Source organism: Leguminivora glycinivorella, chromosome 10 (genome assembly GCF_023078275.1).
Source record: "Leguminivora glycinivorella isolate SPB_JAAS2020 chromosome 10, LegGlyc_1.1, whole genome shotgun sequence".
NCBI classification, from domain to species: Eukaryota; Metazoa; Arthropoda; class Insecta; order Lepidoptera; family Tortricidae; genus Leguminivora; species Leguminivora glycinivorella.
Genome location: NC_062980.1, coordinates 832,239 through 845,951, shown reverse-complemented (window position 1 = coordinate 845,951; position 13,713 = coordinate 832,239). Strand labels below are relative to the sequence as shown.

The window sequence follows — 13,713 nt, the reverse complement described above, 5'->3', positions numbered from 1 at the left end:
GTATCTATTTCAGTTTATACAGATTAGTGGTTCAAGGGTCGTATCAAAATCTGATAAAAACCTTACCAAGTTGTTATATCTGAATCATGTTCCCTGTTGGTCTTCAGTCATGTCATGTTACAGTCAATTTGTAACAGTAACAATTAATGATACGCAAAATTTATAAGAAAATATTTCCACACTATAATCAGGCTGTTAATTTCAATTTATTAGAGAAAACAAATTGAGAAAACGAAAGTCATACCTATTTACTAAATATTGGTCACATGAATATTATCATTGGTGCATGTTACTAGGTTAAAACGCTCGGAAGTAGTCAGTCCCTACGGATGAATGGAATACATATACTATTAAATACCGTGATACATGAATAAAATAAGAAAATACTAGCCATATAAAGCGACGGAAAGCTTGTCTGTGGGGTTGCCAATTGATTGTTTTCTGTTTTTTTGAATAAATGAATGCTTTGGTTGGTAAGTCGTCTTACATTATAATTTTGCAAAAAGGGTTGTGCTTAGTCTGCATCTGTACCTACCATAGATTTGCGAGGATGTGCAGTGCTGTCACTCTTTACGCTGTGAGGAATCCGCAAGAACTTTTGACACATCCTTGCACATCTCTGGTGGAAATACAGCATTGATGGTACTTGAAATCCAAGACAAGGAACAACAAGGACACTTCTAGAAATTTATTTGGACAAGTGGCAACCCCAAGCTAAGTGTGAGTGCATGCTGTGACGTGGCGAGTTATCGAGTGCGCGGGACATGCTCTAGCTACCGGCGACTCCTGACCCCCCAACCCCCACTCCGTGTGTTCAGCTCCTAAACTGTGTAGATGCTACAAAATTGTAAAACTTTACATTTAGTCTGATCGTGTTGATATTTTCAGTCTTGCGATTACGGAATGAACTTCAGATTCTGTTTAATTTTCTTCCGGGTTATAAAATGAAATAAGATGCCATATATTAAAGACAAAACGACGGAAACCTCGTTTTGTATTTAATATATGGGTGGTGAAGGCCGGGTGTCTCTCTCCCGGGTTCTTAAGCTCTTACTAAATTCAGATGTTGTACCTTATAGTGCTTGTGCCAGTATGGCGTGCAGTTGTTTCAAATTTTATGAATTGTGATTTGTACCAGTGCCTACGATATCTGTCACCATTTGCATCAATAATCTACATTAAGGTGTCGATCAACTATGAGAAATCTAAATATATAATTTTAGGTAGAGTATTTCTCTTAATAAATTTTAAGTGCGAGTGAAAAAAAGTGGTTTTGCTACAAGTGTTTGTGATAAGTATTCAAAATTGCAGGTGAATCTTGACTATTTAATGTGTTCAAATTATCTATATACATGTGTGAAGTGGGGTGTGCGGGGGTCATCCGAAACAACCAGAGCTTTCGTCCCCAGTTGCCGGACCGGCGTGTACCTCGTAGTCCCGAGTCTTGTCGCGACACCACTGCAGCAGCCGTTCTTTTATAGTGACAGCGCTGGCTTGCAGCGCGGGGTCGGTGAACTTGAAGAAGGGCTGTGACGGAGAGCCCGGGCTCTGCGGCGACTTGGGCGAGCTACAACGGACGCAACGTTACGGCTTGGCCACGACATGGGTCTCAGGCGACAGCGGCGAGCGGCGGCCAGAGGAACGAAGGTCCGCTGTGTCGTGCGCCGCTGTCCTCTTAGACCAATGTTGCTGGGCCGTGAATCTACCCTCAGGTGCGCTTACACGACGCGTGTACGTTAGGATGGACTAACTAATGGTTTGGTTAAGTACAGTTGATATGCGTATGATTGTTGTGTAATGTAAACAAATGAAAAATATCACTTTCTAACGCCAGTTTTTGTTTGACTAAATTATAACCTATAAACTTGTTATTTTCAAACAAACAAACAAACAAAGCATTTATTGCAAACATATTACAAACATATAACATGTGGGAGTAATATGACCCTGCAAGGGCGCAGCAATCTTACAACTACTTAATAGTAGGTATATAAATAAATTACAAATTAGGTTTTACAAGTTATTAATAATACTTTTAGCTACTTAATTTTGTTATAATAGGTATTAATTAAACATTCTGTCATCAAAAAATTCTTGCAATGTATAAAAGGTTTTGCTTATTAGATATGTGTTAAGAGATTTTTTGAATAATTTAATACTGTCTATTTGTTTTATAGATTGAGGAAGTTTATTAAAGATTTTTATGCACATCATATGTGGTCCGGAGTGACATATTTTTAAAGTAGATGTGGGCAGTGAAAGGTGGTTATTTTGGCGGAGGTTTAATGGTTTGGCATGTCGGTCTTTTGCTAAAAGGAAGAAAGAGCTGTTTAGTTTTACGAAAGTGCAGACTTCAAAGATGTACAAAGAGGTTAGTGTTAATATTTCCAGGTTTTTGAAATGAGGTCGACAGGTGTCTAGAGGCTTTATATTAACTAAAATTCGAACGCACCTTTTTTGTAAAATGAATAAGTTATTGATGTCTGTACTGTTACCCCAAAGAAGTATGCCGTAACGGAGTATGGAATGGGCATAGGCATAATATGCGGAAGTGGCAGTTTTTAAATCAGTTGTCTTTTTCAATTCAGATAAGGCATAGGAGAATCTAGATAATTTGTTGCTTACATTCTGTATGTGGTCTTTCCAATTTACGTTTGTGTCGATTGTTAATCCTAACAAGGGAAATGTATCGGTTGATTCTAGTTTAGAGTCACTGTAAGAGAAGTCTAATTTTAACGGAGATTTTTGGTGCGGTCTGAATTGCATTATTTTTGTTTTGTTAAAATTCAATTTTAGGTTATGGTCGGTTAGCCAAGAATCTATTTCAGTCAGTATATGGGTAAGGTTAGAATTAAGATCATTGTTGTTTGTGCAGGGAAATACTACTGAAACGTCATCTGCAAATAAAATACTGGGTGCACTAATGGAGTAAGGCAAATCATTAATATAAATAAGGAACAGTAGGCAACCTAATACACTACCTTGGGGAATGGACTGAGTGACATCTACTTTATTTGAACTTATGCGTGAAATTAGTCCTGTGTGGTTATTATGAGGTTATAATTTAATCAATCATGCCAGAGAAAGAAATGTATACTTTACTTTGTCTACATCACCCCAATACATTGTAATACGCATTCAGATCAGATAAAGACTTGTATGATTTAAGTGATTGAAACCTTTGTTTACATATGTTATATTGTCAACTATACAAGTGTTAAACAATCCGTGTGCACTCAGCCTTAGCGAGTGATTATAAATATTATAATGAAGCTACTATAACGCGTTATAAATGCATATGATTAATTTAATATTTACGTATACCTATTCTTTATCCGTATCCACAGATATGATTGCTAAAAATAAATAAAATATAGTTTTATTAAGCCAAACTACTATAAATAATACATGGAATATATTTTATATCTACGATAAGATCAAATGTTTGGGCGCCTATTGCGGCAGCTGTCGTAGCCAATTGTGAGGGGATTTCTAAAGTGACGGGGTTAAGAGTGGGGGTGATGCTTACTTGGGACTGGTGGTAGAGTTCTGCTTCTCAAGCTGTCGGAACTTGGCGAACGGCGACACGGGCTTGGGAGCCGGCCGCGTCATGCTCTCGATCACTGGAACACAGAAAGGACAAATTAGTATGATGCAGCACGTCAAAGCAAAAAAAGACCTGTTGAGATGTGGATGAACGTATTTTACTGATACTGCAGGCATAAGGCAAACATATGAAACTGACCTTTGAAGTTTTAGTGGTGGTGCTACTGCTAACGGTTTTCTCTGAGGAGTTCCTCCGCACGCTCGATGTCACAGTCGTTACTTCCTCTTCCTCTGCAAATGGGAAAACTAGATTAGAGTCAAGAAAACTAATGTCTCGGCTAAATCTAAGGGCATCTCCAACACAATAACAGCCAAAACGATACGATACTTAAGCTATTAGTCAAATTAACACGGTTATTGGAAACGGTGAAATGGCAACGGTCGACATGTTACGGATTTTGCGAGTATGTATATGTACATCGACGGTCACGGTGCGGGGGCATGCGGGAGCGACACAAGCGACAGGCGGCCCACACACACACGACTCACGCGCGTCTCGCTTCTCCCCTAGTCTAGTGGAATGTGTGGCTACGCCAGCGCCGACACCAGGTCTTCGAACGCGTCGTCGGCGTTGCTCTCATCCAGGAACTGCAGCTCCGTCACGCTGGGCATGGTGCGGCTGCGGCCGAGCCCGTAGCTCTGGCTCTGTCGCGCGCGGACCTTCGCGCGCGCGCCAACGACCGTCGAGCTCGCCTGCCCGGAGAAGTACGCCTCCACCGTGCGCTTCTTGTCGGGCAGGGCGTCGGGCCGGATGCCGCCCTCGAACATCTTGGGTACGGCAAGCAGGTGCATGGACTTGGCGCGCGCGACCACGCGGCGCGGCGATGCGGGGCTGCGGCGCTCGGCCACGTGCTGCCACGAGCCCGAGCGGCTCAGCTGGCCGAGCCCGGGGCTGGAGTCGCGGCTGGCGGCGGACTCGCTGGAGAACTCGCGCGGGCTCGGGGAGAGGGGCGACTTGATGACGGGCGGGCGGGGCGAGGGAGCGAGCTGGGACTGAGGCTGGACAGGGGCCGGCCGTACCTGCGCGCGGCTGTCCCGCGAGTCCCGCCGCGGGTGGCGCGGGATCTTGTCGAGGGAGCTCTTGAGGCTGTCGGCCGCGCTGGCGCTGGCGTGCGGCGCGTGCCCGCGCGGGTCGTGGCGCGTGCGCGCGCCGGCGGTCACGGTGGCGGTCTGCCCGACCGGCCCGCGCATCACGCGGGTCACTACGCTGCTGTGCTCTGTGGTTTCTTCGTCCAGCCCGTGCCCGTTTGTATAAGCGACGTCGCCGTTGTGGGTGCCGTTCTGCTGGCTGTGCGTGTACGGACTCTTCGGCTTCTGAGCGTAGGGACTGTGTCGCGGCGCGGCAGGCGCGGGAGCGGACTCGTGGGCTTCATTGAGCACCACATCGGGCAAGTAGTCTACCTTGTGCGCTCGCGCCTTTTCTATGTCTGGCGTTTGCTGGAGCGGTACAAACGTTGAAACTACATTCGCGGGCGTGAAGTCGGTCACGGTATATGGAGGCGGTTGCACCTGGGTTTGCGGCTGCGGCTTGTAGTGCCCGTTGCTTATAGGCTCTCTGAGCTTCTTTTCGCGAATTTGTTTCTCGTAAAATTCTATCTGCAATTTCTGAGCGTCCACCTTAGGAACATAATTATCCTCGTACGGTCGGTTGTCGAGGCGGTGGACGAGGCCGGGGGCGGCCAAGTCGTTCTGGCTCGGGATGGCTTTGACCGGGTAGTTTTGTGTGGGCGGGGGCGCGTAAGTCGGCGGTGTGGGCGGGTTGAAACCGTAGGGCCTTTCTCTCTGAGGGGACATTTGAGTCGTACGGGGTGAGGGGTTTTCAAATTTATTGGCAGCGAGGCTGAGCACTCTGCGCGGTTTGTTCTCGACCGCCTGCACCCACGGCGCCGCCGGCGCGGGCGCGGGCGGGCTCGGCGCCTGCTTGGAGTTGTAGGGTATGGTGTCGCTCGTGGGAGACAGGACTGGTGCCTGGGTCGCCGATGGCGGGACCCACACGAGGGCCGGTGCCGACACCGGAGATGTGATCTTTTTAGGAGGTTTGAACGCGGACATCGGGGCGTGCGAGAACTGGTTCACGGGGATCGGTTTGGCTACGAACGGTTTGACGATAGGTTTCGTTGGAGATTGGGGAATAGGAGGGTGATGCACGGGCTTAGGCGGCGGGGGTTGGTAGTGCGGGGGAGGAGTCTGGTGGTGCGGGGGAGGAGTCTGGTAGTGCGGGGGAGGAGGCTGGTGGTGCGGTGGTAGGGGCTGGTAGTTCGCAGGCGGGACGTGATGGTTTATGGGTGGAGGCTGGTGATGAAGGGGCGGGGCGTAGTGAGACTGTTTCGGTGGTGCCTGCGGGAGAGGTGGATGTGAATGTGGGACTTGCGGGAGATATCCCTACGTTCAGCCGCCCAGGGCACGCGGGGTCTATCCGAATTAAAGTCCCCTAACACCTTCCTAGACCTGACTTGAGCCTGCGGGGCCTCCTCCGTCGTTTGCCAGAAACGCTTGGCTGACGACGAGCTAGAGGACCTGCTGCGATCCTCGCGATTCTCGAAAGTGTTTTTAATGTTACCGAACCTATTACTCCAATTTACATGTCCGTTTTCATTCGCTTCGTTCTTTTTCATGAAAGCTAAGAATTTTCTATCGTTGTCTGTTTGCGGACGGAACTCTGGCATGGCGGGGCCGCGTCGCGGCGCGTCGTCGTCCGTGTCGCTATCGAGTCTGTATCCGCCGAGCGGTTTACCGATGTCTATGGTATTGGCACGCTTCATGCGCAGCTTTTTATTGCCGCTGAACCTGTTCAGAGGTTTAGAAAAGTCGTCAGCGGGCGGTGGCGCCGCAAAGTTGTACGTCGGAGGAAGAGGTTTGTAGAGAGGGGCACGGTACGCCCGTTCTTCTTGCTGAGGCCGCTTCTGCACGGTTGGTGCAGTTATCGGTTGCGGCTGCCTCGTCGGAACACGGCGGATGGGCGGCGGTGCTTCTCTTTCTATCTGGGAATTGAACTTATTGGCTATTCTAGCTATTCCGCTCTTAGTGTTAGCTAGAGGTCGCGATGGAGGTGGAGCGGCGACAGGAGCGGCTACGGGTGCGCGCGCAGGCGCCGCCTCGACCGGTTTCGGCGCATCAGCGATAGAGTGACGGTGGAATTCCGGTTTACGCGGTCCAGAACTTCGACGTTCAACTACCTGTTCCTCATGGTTAACGGGGCCAGACGCGCGGCGTTCGACCACCTGCGCGTCGCGGCTGACGGGGGCGGGCTCGTAGCTGACCGAGTGCGCGATGGGCGCTCGCTTCTGCTGCGCCGGCACCGCTTCGTGAAAACTCACTTCTTCCTCGACGCTCTGTCGCCGCTCGGGAGTCGAGGTGTCCACGCTAGGCACGGAGGCCGTCGACGCGGTGCTGGAAGGCAAAGTAGAGGTGGTCGGTTCGGGCGCGAGCGCGAGGTGATCTCTATCTACCATTCGGCGCGCTTCTTCGAGTTCCTCGTGGGTGACGCCGACGGTGTGCCGGGCGGCGCGCGATCGGCGTCGGTGGCGTTTCTTGCAGCCGTCGAGGCGGTCCGCGGCGTCGAGGGCCTCCTCCAGTCGTTCGGTGAGGTTGAGGAGCGCGCGCGCCTGCGGGTGCGCGGCGGGCGGGGCGAGCGCGGCGCGCAGGCGCGCGAGCGAGCGGCGCACGTCGGCGACCACGTCGGCGCTGGCGGCGCCGAGCCCGGCCAGCAGGCGCTCGCCGCCGCCGCCCAGCAGGCCCTGCAGCAGCGGGAGGAGGAGGGACTCACCGCGCGCTTCCGCCTCCGTCGGCGTCTCGCCGGCCGCCGCTAGCGCCTCCGTCACGGCGCTCGCGCATGCTACAATGGAATGGAAATCAAAATAGAATAATGTATCTTTTGTAGGGCTAGCAGAACTGACCGGGCATTACTCAGAATATTACGAATATAAACTAGGGCACCATAGTATTGACAGAGCCTGTTCTACTAGCGTTTCTGTGTTTTGTTTGACATGGAATCGTGTTGTGTAACTTTCTTCATATGGGTGGGTAAATGTAATGTAAGGTTTCCATTGTAATGCCCTCATCATGTGCAATGGTAAAATATGGAATCCCCCAAACTTTAGAACGTTTAATCTTCTAAGTCAACATCATAATTAAACTAAACCGAAACTCGTTGACACAAGCACGCAGTAAAGTGGTGGAACTCACCTTCCTGCTCAGCCATGAGTGTGCGTATGCGCGCGCGCAGTCGACGCCGCTGCTCGTAGTCGGTGCACTCTTCCAACTGCAACATTGTCGTTTTTACATTATCCTCTATACAGTAAAGCAATTTTTTTTATTTTTTTTTATACTACGTCGGTGACAAACAAGCACACGGCCCGCCTGATGTAAAGCGGTCACCGTAACCTATGGACGCCCGCAACTCAAACAGTGTCACAAGCGCGTTGCCACCCTATTAGAAACTTGTACACTCCCTTTTGCTGTGTTAAGTACACAGCAAAAAGGAATGTACAAGTTCTAAGGAGGGTTCGAGTTGCCGACGACTCAAAGGACAATAGACGGAACAAGTTAGTTCCGTAAGTCCTCCCGTCATCAGCACACCGCACCCTCGTTGAGCTCTGGCAGCCTTACTCACCGGCAGGAACACAACACTATGAGTCAGTGTGTTTCAGTTATTTATGTAAAAGCTGTTTATTCTTCTGTCGTAAACTGACGGACAAACAACACAATAAGTCATACTTAAAATAATAAAGTATGATTGCATTTGCCTCGCGTTCTCGCGTTCAGGGGTTTTTGGAATCTGTTTTGGTACAGCGCGTTGGGAATCGAGTTGTATCGACGTTCCGCCACCTACTTTATCACTTTATTTATTTTCTTTATTGGGGAAAACAACAGTCATAAGAAGGCAATACAGATAAGTAGATATTGGATCATACAATAGGTACAAAGGTGTTCTATTGTCCTAAATATCCCATTTTGATCTAAAATTAACTGATACCTACCTTGTTATAAATCTATTTTCTTTTCTATCCTAGTACCTAATATAATAGTAATTATGTATTACCACTAGCGCCATCTGTGATGATTGTTTATTTGCATCCAAACTTGAAGTTTCGTTAGGTTATGGGCCCAGCAAGCTTCCACTGCATATTATATTGTGTATTTAGTTGTAAGTGTTGTGTCTATCAGTTCTCAATAAGTAATAAATACTAATAAATATAAAAAAGTATGCAAATAACTGGGATAAAACACACAATAACATTGTTATCCATATTTAATTCTGTATTGAGTACCAGATTGACTGTCGTAGTTCGTAATATTGGCCTATAGTTTCGTGATTACAAGGTACTTATTACAAAGTGATAAAGTCTACAAAGTGTGTCGCTGTACTAGTCTGTTATTTCGGTTGTGCGTTTTTTTTTTTATGGGATAGGAGGCAAACGAGCAGACAGGTCGCCTGATGGTAAGCGATCACCGCCGCCCATGGACACCCGAAACACCAGAGGTGTTGGAGGTGCGTAAATATAAAGGCGACGACGGAAGCCGGCACAAACGATACAACACACCAGCCGGCCTAGCCGAAATGACAATAGTTGACGCTAGACGCCAATAGAAACGCAGTCTGGCTCTGTCACGCCAATACGGAAGAGCGACAGAGATAGCTAGCTACGATAACGATATTATCGTGAGCGTTTGTGCATTTGGCTACGTTCCTAGGTCGTTATGTCTCTGGGTTTGCAGGGCGCGCCCATTTTAAAGGTGTAAATGCGAATAGCTAGGTTAGAGTTGTTTTTAAAGGATTACGTTACGCTTTTGACATGTACATACATATGCCAAGATTGGGATTCGTTGCTACGAGGAAACCGGGATCTCATGAGTCGGGGAAACGAAAATGTAACGCGTTAGACGAATTTAATTGGCTGATTTTTGACTTTTCAGATTAATAATAGGGCATGGTAAAGTTTACCAAAACCTATATTACATACCCCTATAAACAGGCACAGCCAGTCATCATCCTCCTTGCGTTATCCCGGCATTTGCCACGACTCATAGGAGCCTGGGGTCCGCTTTGACAACTAATCCCAAGATTTGGCGTAGGCCCCAATTTTACGAAAGCGACTGCCATCTGACCTTCCAACCCGGAGGCCTTATTAGGATTAGTCCGGTTTCCTCACGATGTTTTCCTTCACCAAAAAGCGACTGGCAAATATCAAATGACATTTCGCACATAAGTTCCGAAAAACTCATTGGTACGAGCCAGGGTTCGAACCTGCGACCTCCGGATCGAAAGTCGCACGCTCTTACCGCTAGGTTACCAGCGCTCCCTACAGGCACAGCCAGTAAAGTAGGAAATGTCTCAGATCATGAGATCAAATGTAATTGTCGGCCGAGGTGGAGCAGAGGTCAACAAACTTGTGATCTGAGGCTTTCTTATTCACTGGGCAAGGTGTGTATACCATTCTTCTGTTCGACGGAGCCGGGAAGCGGTAACTTCGTTTAGCGCAACTGTCTGAAATTTGACGCTTTCCTTCTCGTGCAAGTATTGCATTTTACCATTAGCAGGGTAAATCCAAAAATGGAAATAGGTACCTATACCTACAGTACAAGTGTAATAAACTGTGTCTTGTGAAACTTGTCTGTTAAGAATGTATGTTGGTAAGCTTGCGTACAGTCAAGGTTATTAAATACAGATGCGGACAGTGTCAAAAATATACAGGGCTTTATTGCTTGAACGATAAGGTTGTGGATACATATTCTTGGCACGTTGTCCACATCTATATTTGATACCTTGACTGTACGTCAAATTGTCAAGTGTGCCCGCCGGCTACAGTTTCTCGCCTGCATGGAAATCTATAAGCTCACACGAGGACTTTCATGCAGTGAAACTCATGTAGCGGGACGGCAAACGACGGGATGGACGCGCGACGCGGGTTCCCACGGCGGCTCAAGGGTTGAGCGAGAGCGACAGCAGTATACTCGTATTGCGACGTAAGTTGGCTTAGTAAAAGCAATGATTGTGAAGCACTAAGTCTGTGTATTATTTGTTGAAATAATAGTACATTACGATACAAGTGCGAAAAAAAGGAAGTTCGAAACGAGTGGATCGCCACTGATCACCACATCATCACTGATCATCATGGTGGATGACTGATGGTGGTTTTTTTACGCACTAGTGCGAGAAGTGGTTCATTATATATCAGATCGAAATATCGGATGGCCATCTGTACTGAAAAACGTCGTACGATACACGTGCGAATAGGAAATTCGTAACTCGTGTCGATTTAAAACACTCCCTTCAGTCGTGTTTTAATTTATCGAAATTTATCGAAAGGGAAATATATCGAAATTAAAACACGACAAGGGAGTGTTTTAAATAGATAGATAGATAGATAGATATACGTTTATTTGTTTGTCACAATACACACAGAATACACAAAAGAAATAAGTTACAAAAAAGAATTAGAATACATAATAAGCAAATTGGAAAACAGGAAATTACACAGATTTTTACCATAGCGTACTATGATACTGTGCGCGTCGCAACAAGACAAAAGGGTTACGGCTCAGTATTACGCTACGCCCTGAGGCAGCAGCACTGATATTCTGCCGGAACCGGATCAGATCACGATAACACATAATTGATTGAATAAGAAATATTGTAAAGAGATGAAATTATATACCTAAAATATCTATAAATAATTGCCTATGAAACGAGTGAGATGAATGCTATGATGAAAATAAATGTGTGTTTGATCTGTTAGATCGATAGATAGTAAAATAATTGCTACAGCTAGAGCTAAACCTGAAGCTAAATCCGGTAATCTGCAACCAGGTAGCCGACACGAGTTACGAATTTCCTTTTCGCATGTGTATCGTACAACGTTTTTCAGTACAGATGGCCATCCGATATTTCGACTTGATATATAATGAACCACTTCTCGCACTAGTGCGTAAAAAAACCACCATCTGTACTGAAAATATTTTTTTTTTGCATTTTGTAATTATTTGTATTATACGACCTCAACGGTGCAGAATATTACCTCTAGATGTCAGACTTATTGTCAATATGTCAAGAGTGTCAAATTAAAAAATGCTTGAAATGCATCAAATGTGTCTTTTGTGATAAATCTGTTAAAAAAGATTGTGTAGAATTAAGTAAAGTGTGTGAAGTGTATGTGTGCAAACTTTGGTATAATAAAATGAAGTTACAAAAGTACGACTCTCCATCCTACATCCCGTAAGCAAGCCAGTTGTTTCCTGGACTCCAAAGTCAGAGGTGACTGCAAAGTATACAAGGAAGCCATGAATGACCTGTCCGCCATCGCCGTACCCAACAGGGGTGAAGTGGCATAGGATAGGGCAGAGTGACGATCTCTTGTGCCGGAGGCCAAGATCCTTTTTGGGCCACTGAACCAGTGAAGTAAGTAAATAAGTTACATCGCTGCAGTTAGTCGCTTGTACCGCGATATTGCCCAGTCGGTGCAATTTGTCACTTGTGAGACCTATTCTATGTAAGACTGCAACTTTAAGTAGCCGACTAGCACTGCGCTTTATTCATTATTCAAAGCTTATTGCTTTCAGTATTAATTATTAATAGGGTCGCGGTCCTTTAGCTAAACAGAAAAAGCTATTTATTTTCTTCCCTGGATTAGGTATTATAAAATGTAGGTAATTGAACGTTAATCGTCATAAAACGCTCTCTGCCTCTCTCTCTGCTCTGCGCCTCGAAGTTGACTGGTAGAGAATGTTTTAAAGCATTAAAGTCCGCCTTCTTGTACTGTATGATTTTTCTTTTATACAATAAAGATTAAATGTTTGATTGTATATTAAAATAAATATTTATAACTATTTACATATATACAGATTATATATAAAACAAACATAAAACATTTTAATAAAAGGTAACTTAAAATAAATATTTAAGATTAAATTAAATAAATAAATAAAAATTTTGCAACCTTTTTTGATAAAACAGAATGATGATGATGATTGTTGAATATCGCCATTATAGGTAATTGAAATGTGATCTCATTCGATGTGGTGGCAAAAACTAGGTGCAGTCCACCTGCATCAGACAGCGACCGCGATGTCGCGGTCCGCTGCTTCGGCTGATTGGCCACGAGCTAGGGTTGTCACTTCCAACTTAACCACATTAATGAATTATACACCACATTGACCACAGGTCTCTTAATCTACATTTGAGCTGTCATAGGTTTTCTTGGTTGAATTAGATTCAGACGATGGCACATTTTTTTTTAATTAGGTAGAATTACAATGAACGGAGACAAAATACAGCACAGGGAATATAACCCAAGCAGTATCGCGAATGAAAGTAGTCATATGACCAATGGATGATTAAGGATGTGAGAAGAAAATAAAAGAAATAAGTACCAAAAATTAAACAAGATAGTTTTCAACAAGCAATGAAAAATACGAGATATACATTATGTACAACCAAGAAAGAGCTAAAAACCAATTAACGAAACGTTCGTAGATATCTGTCTCTATCGCTCTTGCGTATTGGCGCGACAGAGCCAGACTACCTTTCGCTGCGTTTCGTTTTCGTTTCGCGTCGGAAAAATGCCATTCCGCTACGGCACCTGGGAACGTAGCCAAATGCACAAACGCTTACGCTAATTAATATCGTTATCAAAGCTAGCTAACTCTATCATTCTTCCGTATTGCGCGACAGAACCAAACTGAATTTCGGTCGACATCTAACCTCAAAGATTGTAATTCCGGCTAGATTTGCTGACAACCCTGCAGGTAACGGCGAGTTCGCTGCGCGCGCGCCGAAAGCGAAAGCTAGTTAAGCACGCGCTGCAGCGGCTTTCTTCACGGCTCGCTACCTCCCATTATCTCGCAGCCGGAAGCTGGCTCCATTCAAACATGGGATCGGTAACTATAGCGGGCCAATAATTATTCTCTCATCCTTGAAGTATAAATACAGCTACTACTGATAACATGTGCAGCCGTTGTGCTGAGGGGTACCTCAGGGTAATGTGTTTGTGACTAAAGAAAGAGATTTTACTAATGGATCAAACAATAGCTAGCACGATCTAAATTGACGAAAACAAAAACAAAATTATTAGACAAGCGGCAACAGCCATGTGGTTTATATTAGGTACA

At 45.8% G+C, this 13,713-nt stretch overlaps 1 protein-coding gene across 1 annotated transcript in view; it reads right to left on the bottom strand.

The window, feature by feature from the left end:
• LOC125230324 (serine/arginine repetitive matrix protein 2) overlaps positions 1-13,713 on the bottom strand; it is a 114,661-nt gene that overhangs the window by 4,227 nt on the left and 96,721 nt on the right. Inside the window, exons 16-20 of the mRNA XM_048135455.1 lie at positions 7,792-7,867; positions 7,373-7,441; positions 3,733-3,837; positions 3,530-3,623; positions 1,429-1,567 (exon numbers count right to left, since the gene is read on the bottom strand). Coding sequence (XP_047991412.1) covers positions 1,429-1,567; positions 3,530-3,623; positions 3,733-3,837; positions 7,373-7,441; positions 7,792-7,867 — 483 coding nt within the window. The remainder of the gene's footprint in view (positions 1-1,428; positions 1,568-3,529; positions 3,624-3,732; positions 3,838-7,372; positions 7,442-7,791; positions 7,868-13,713) is intronic.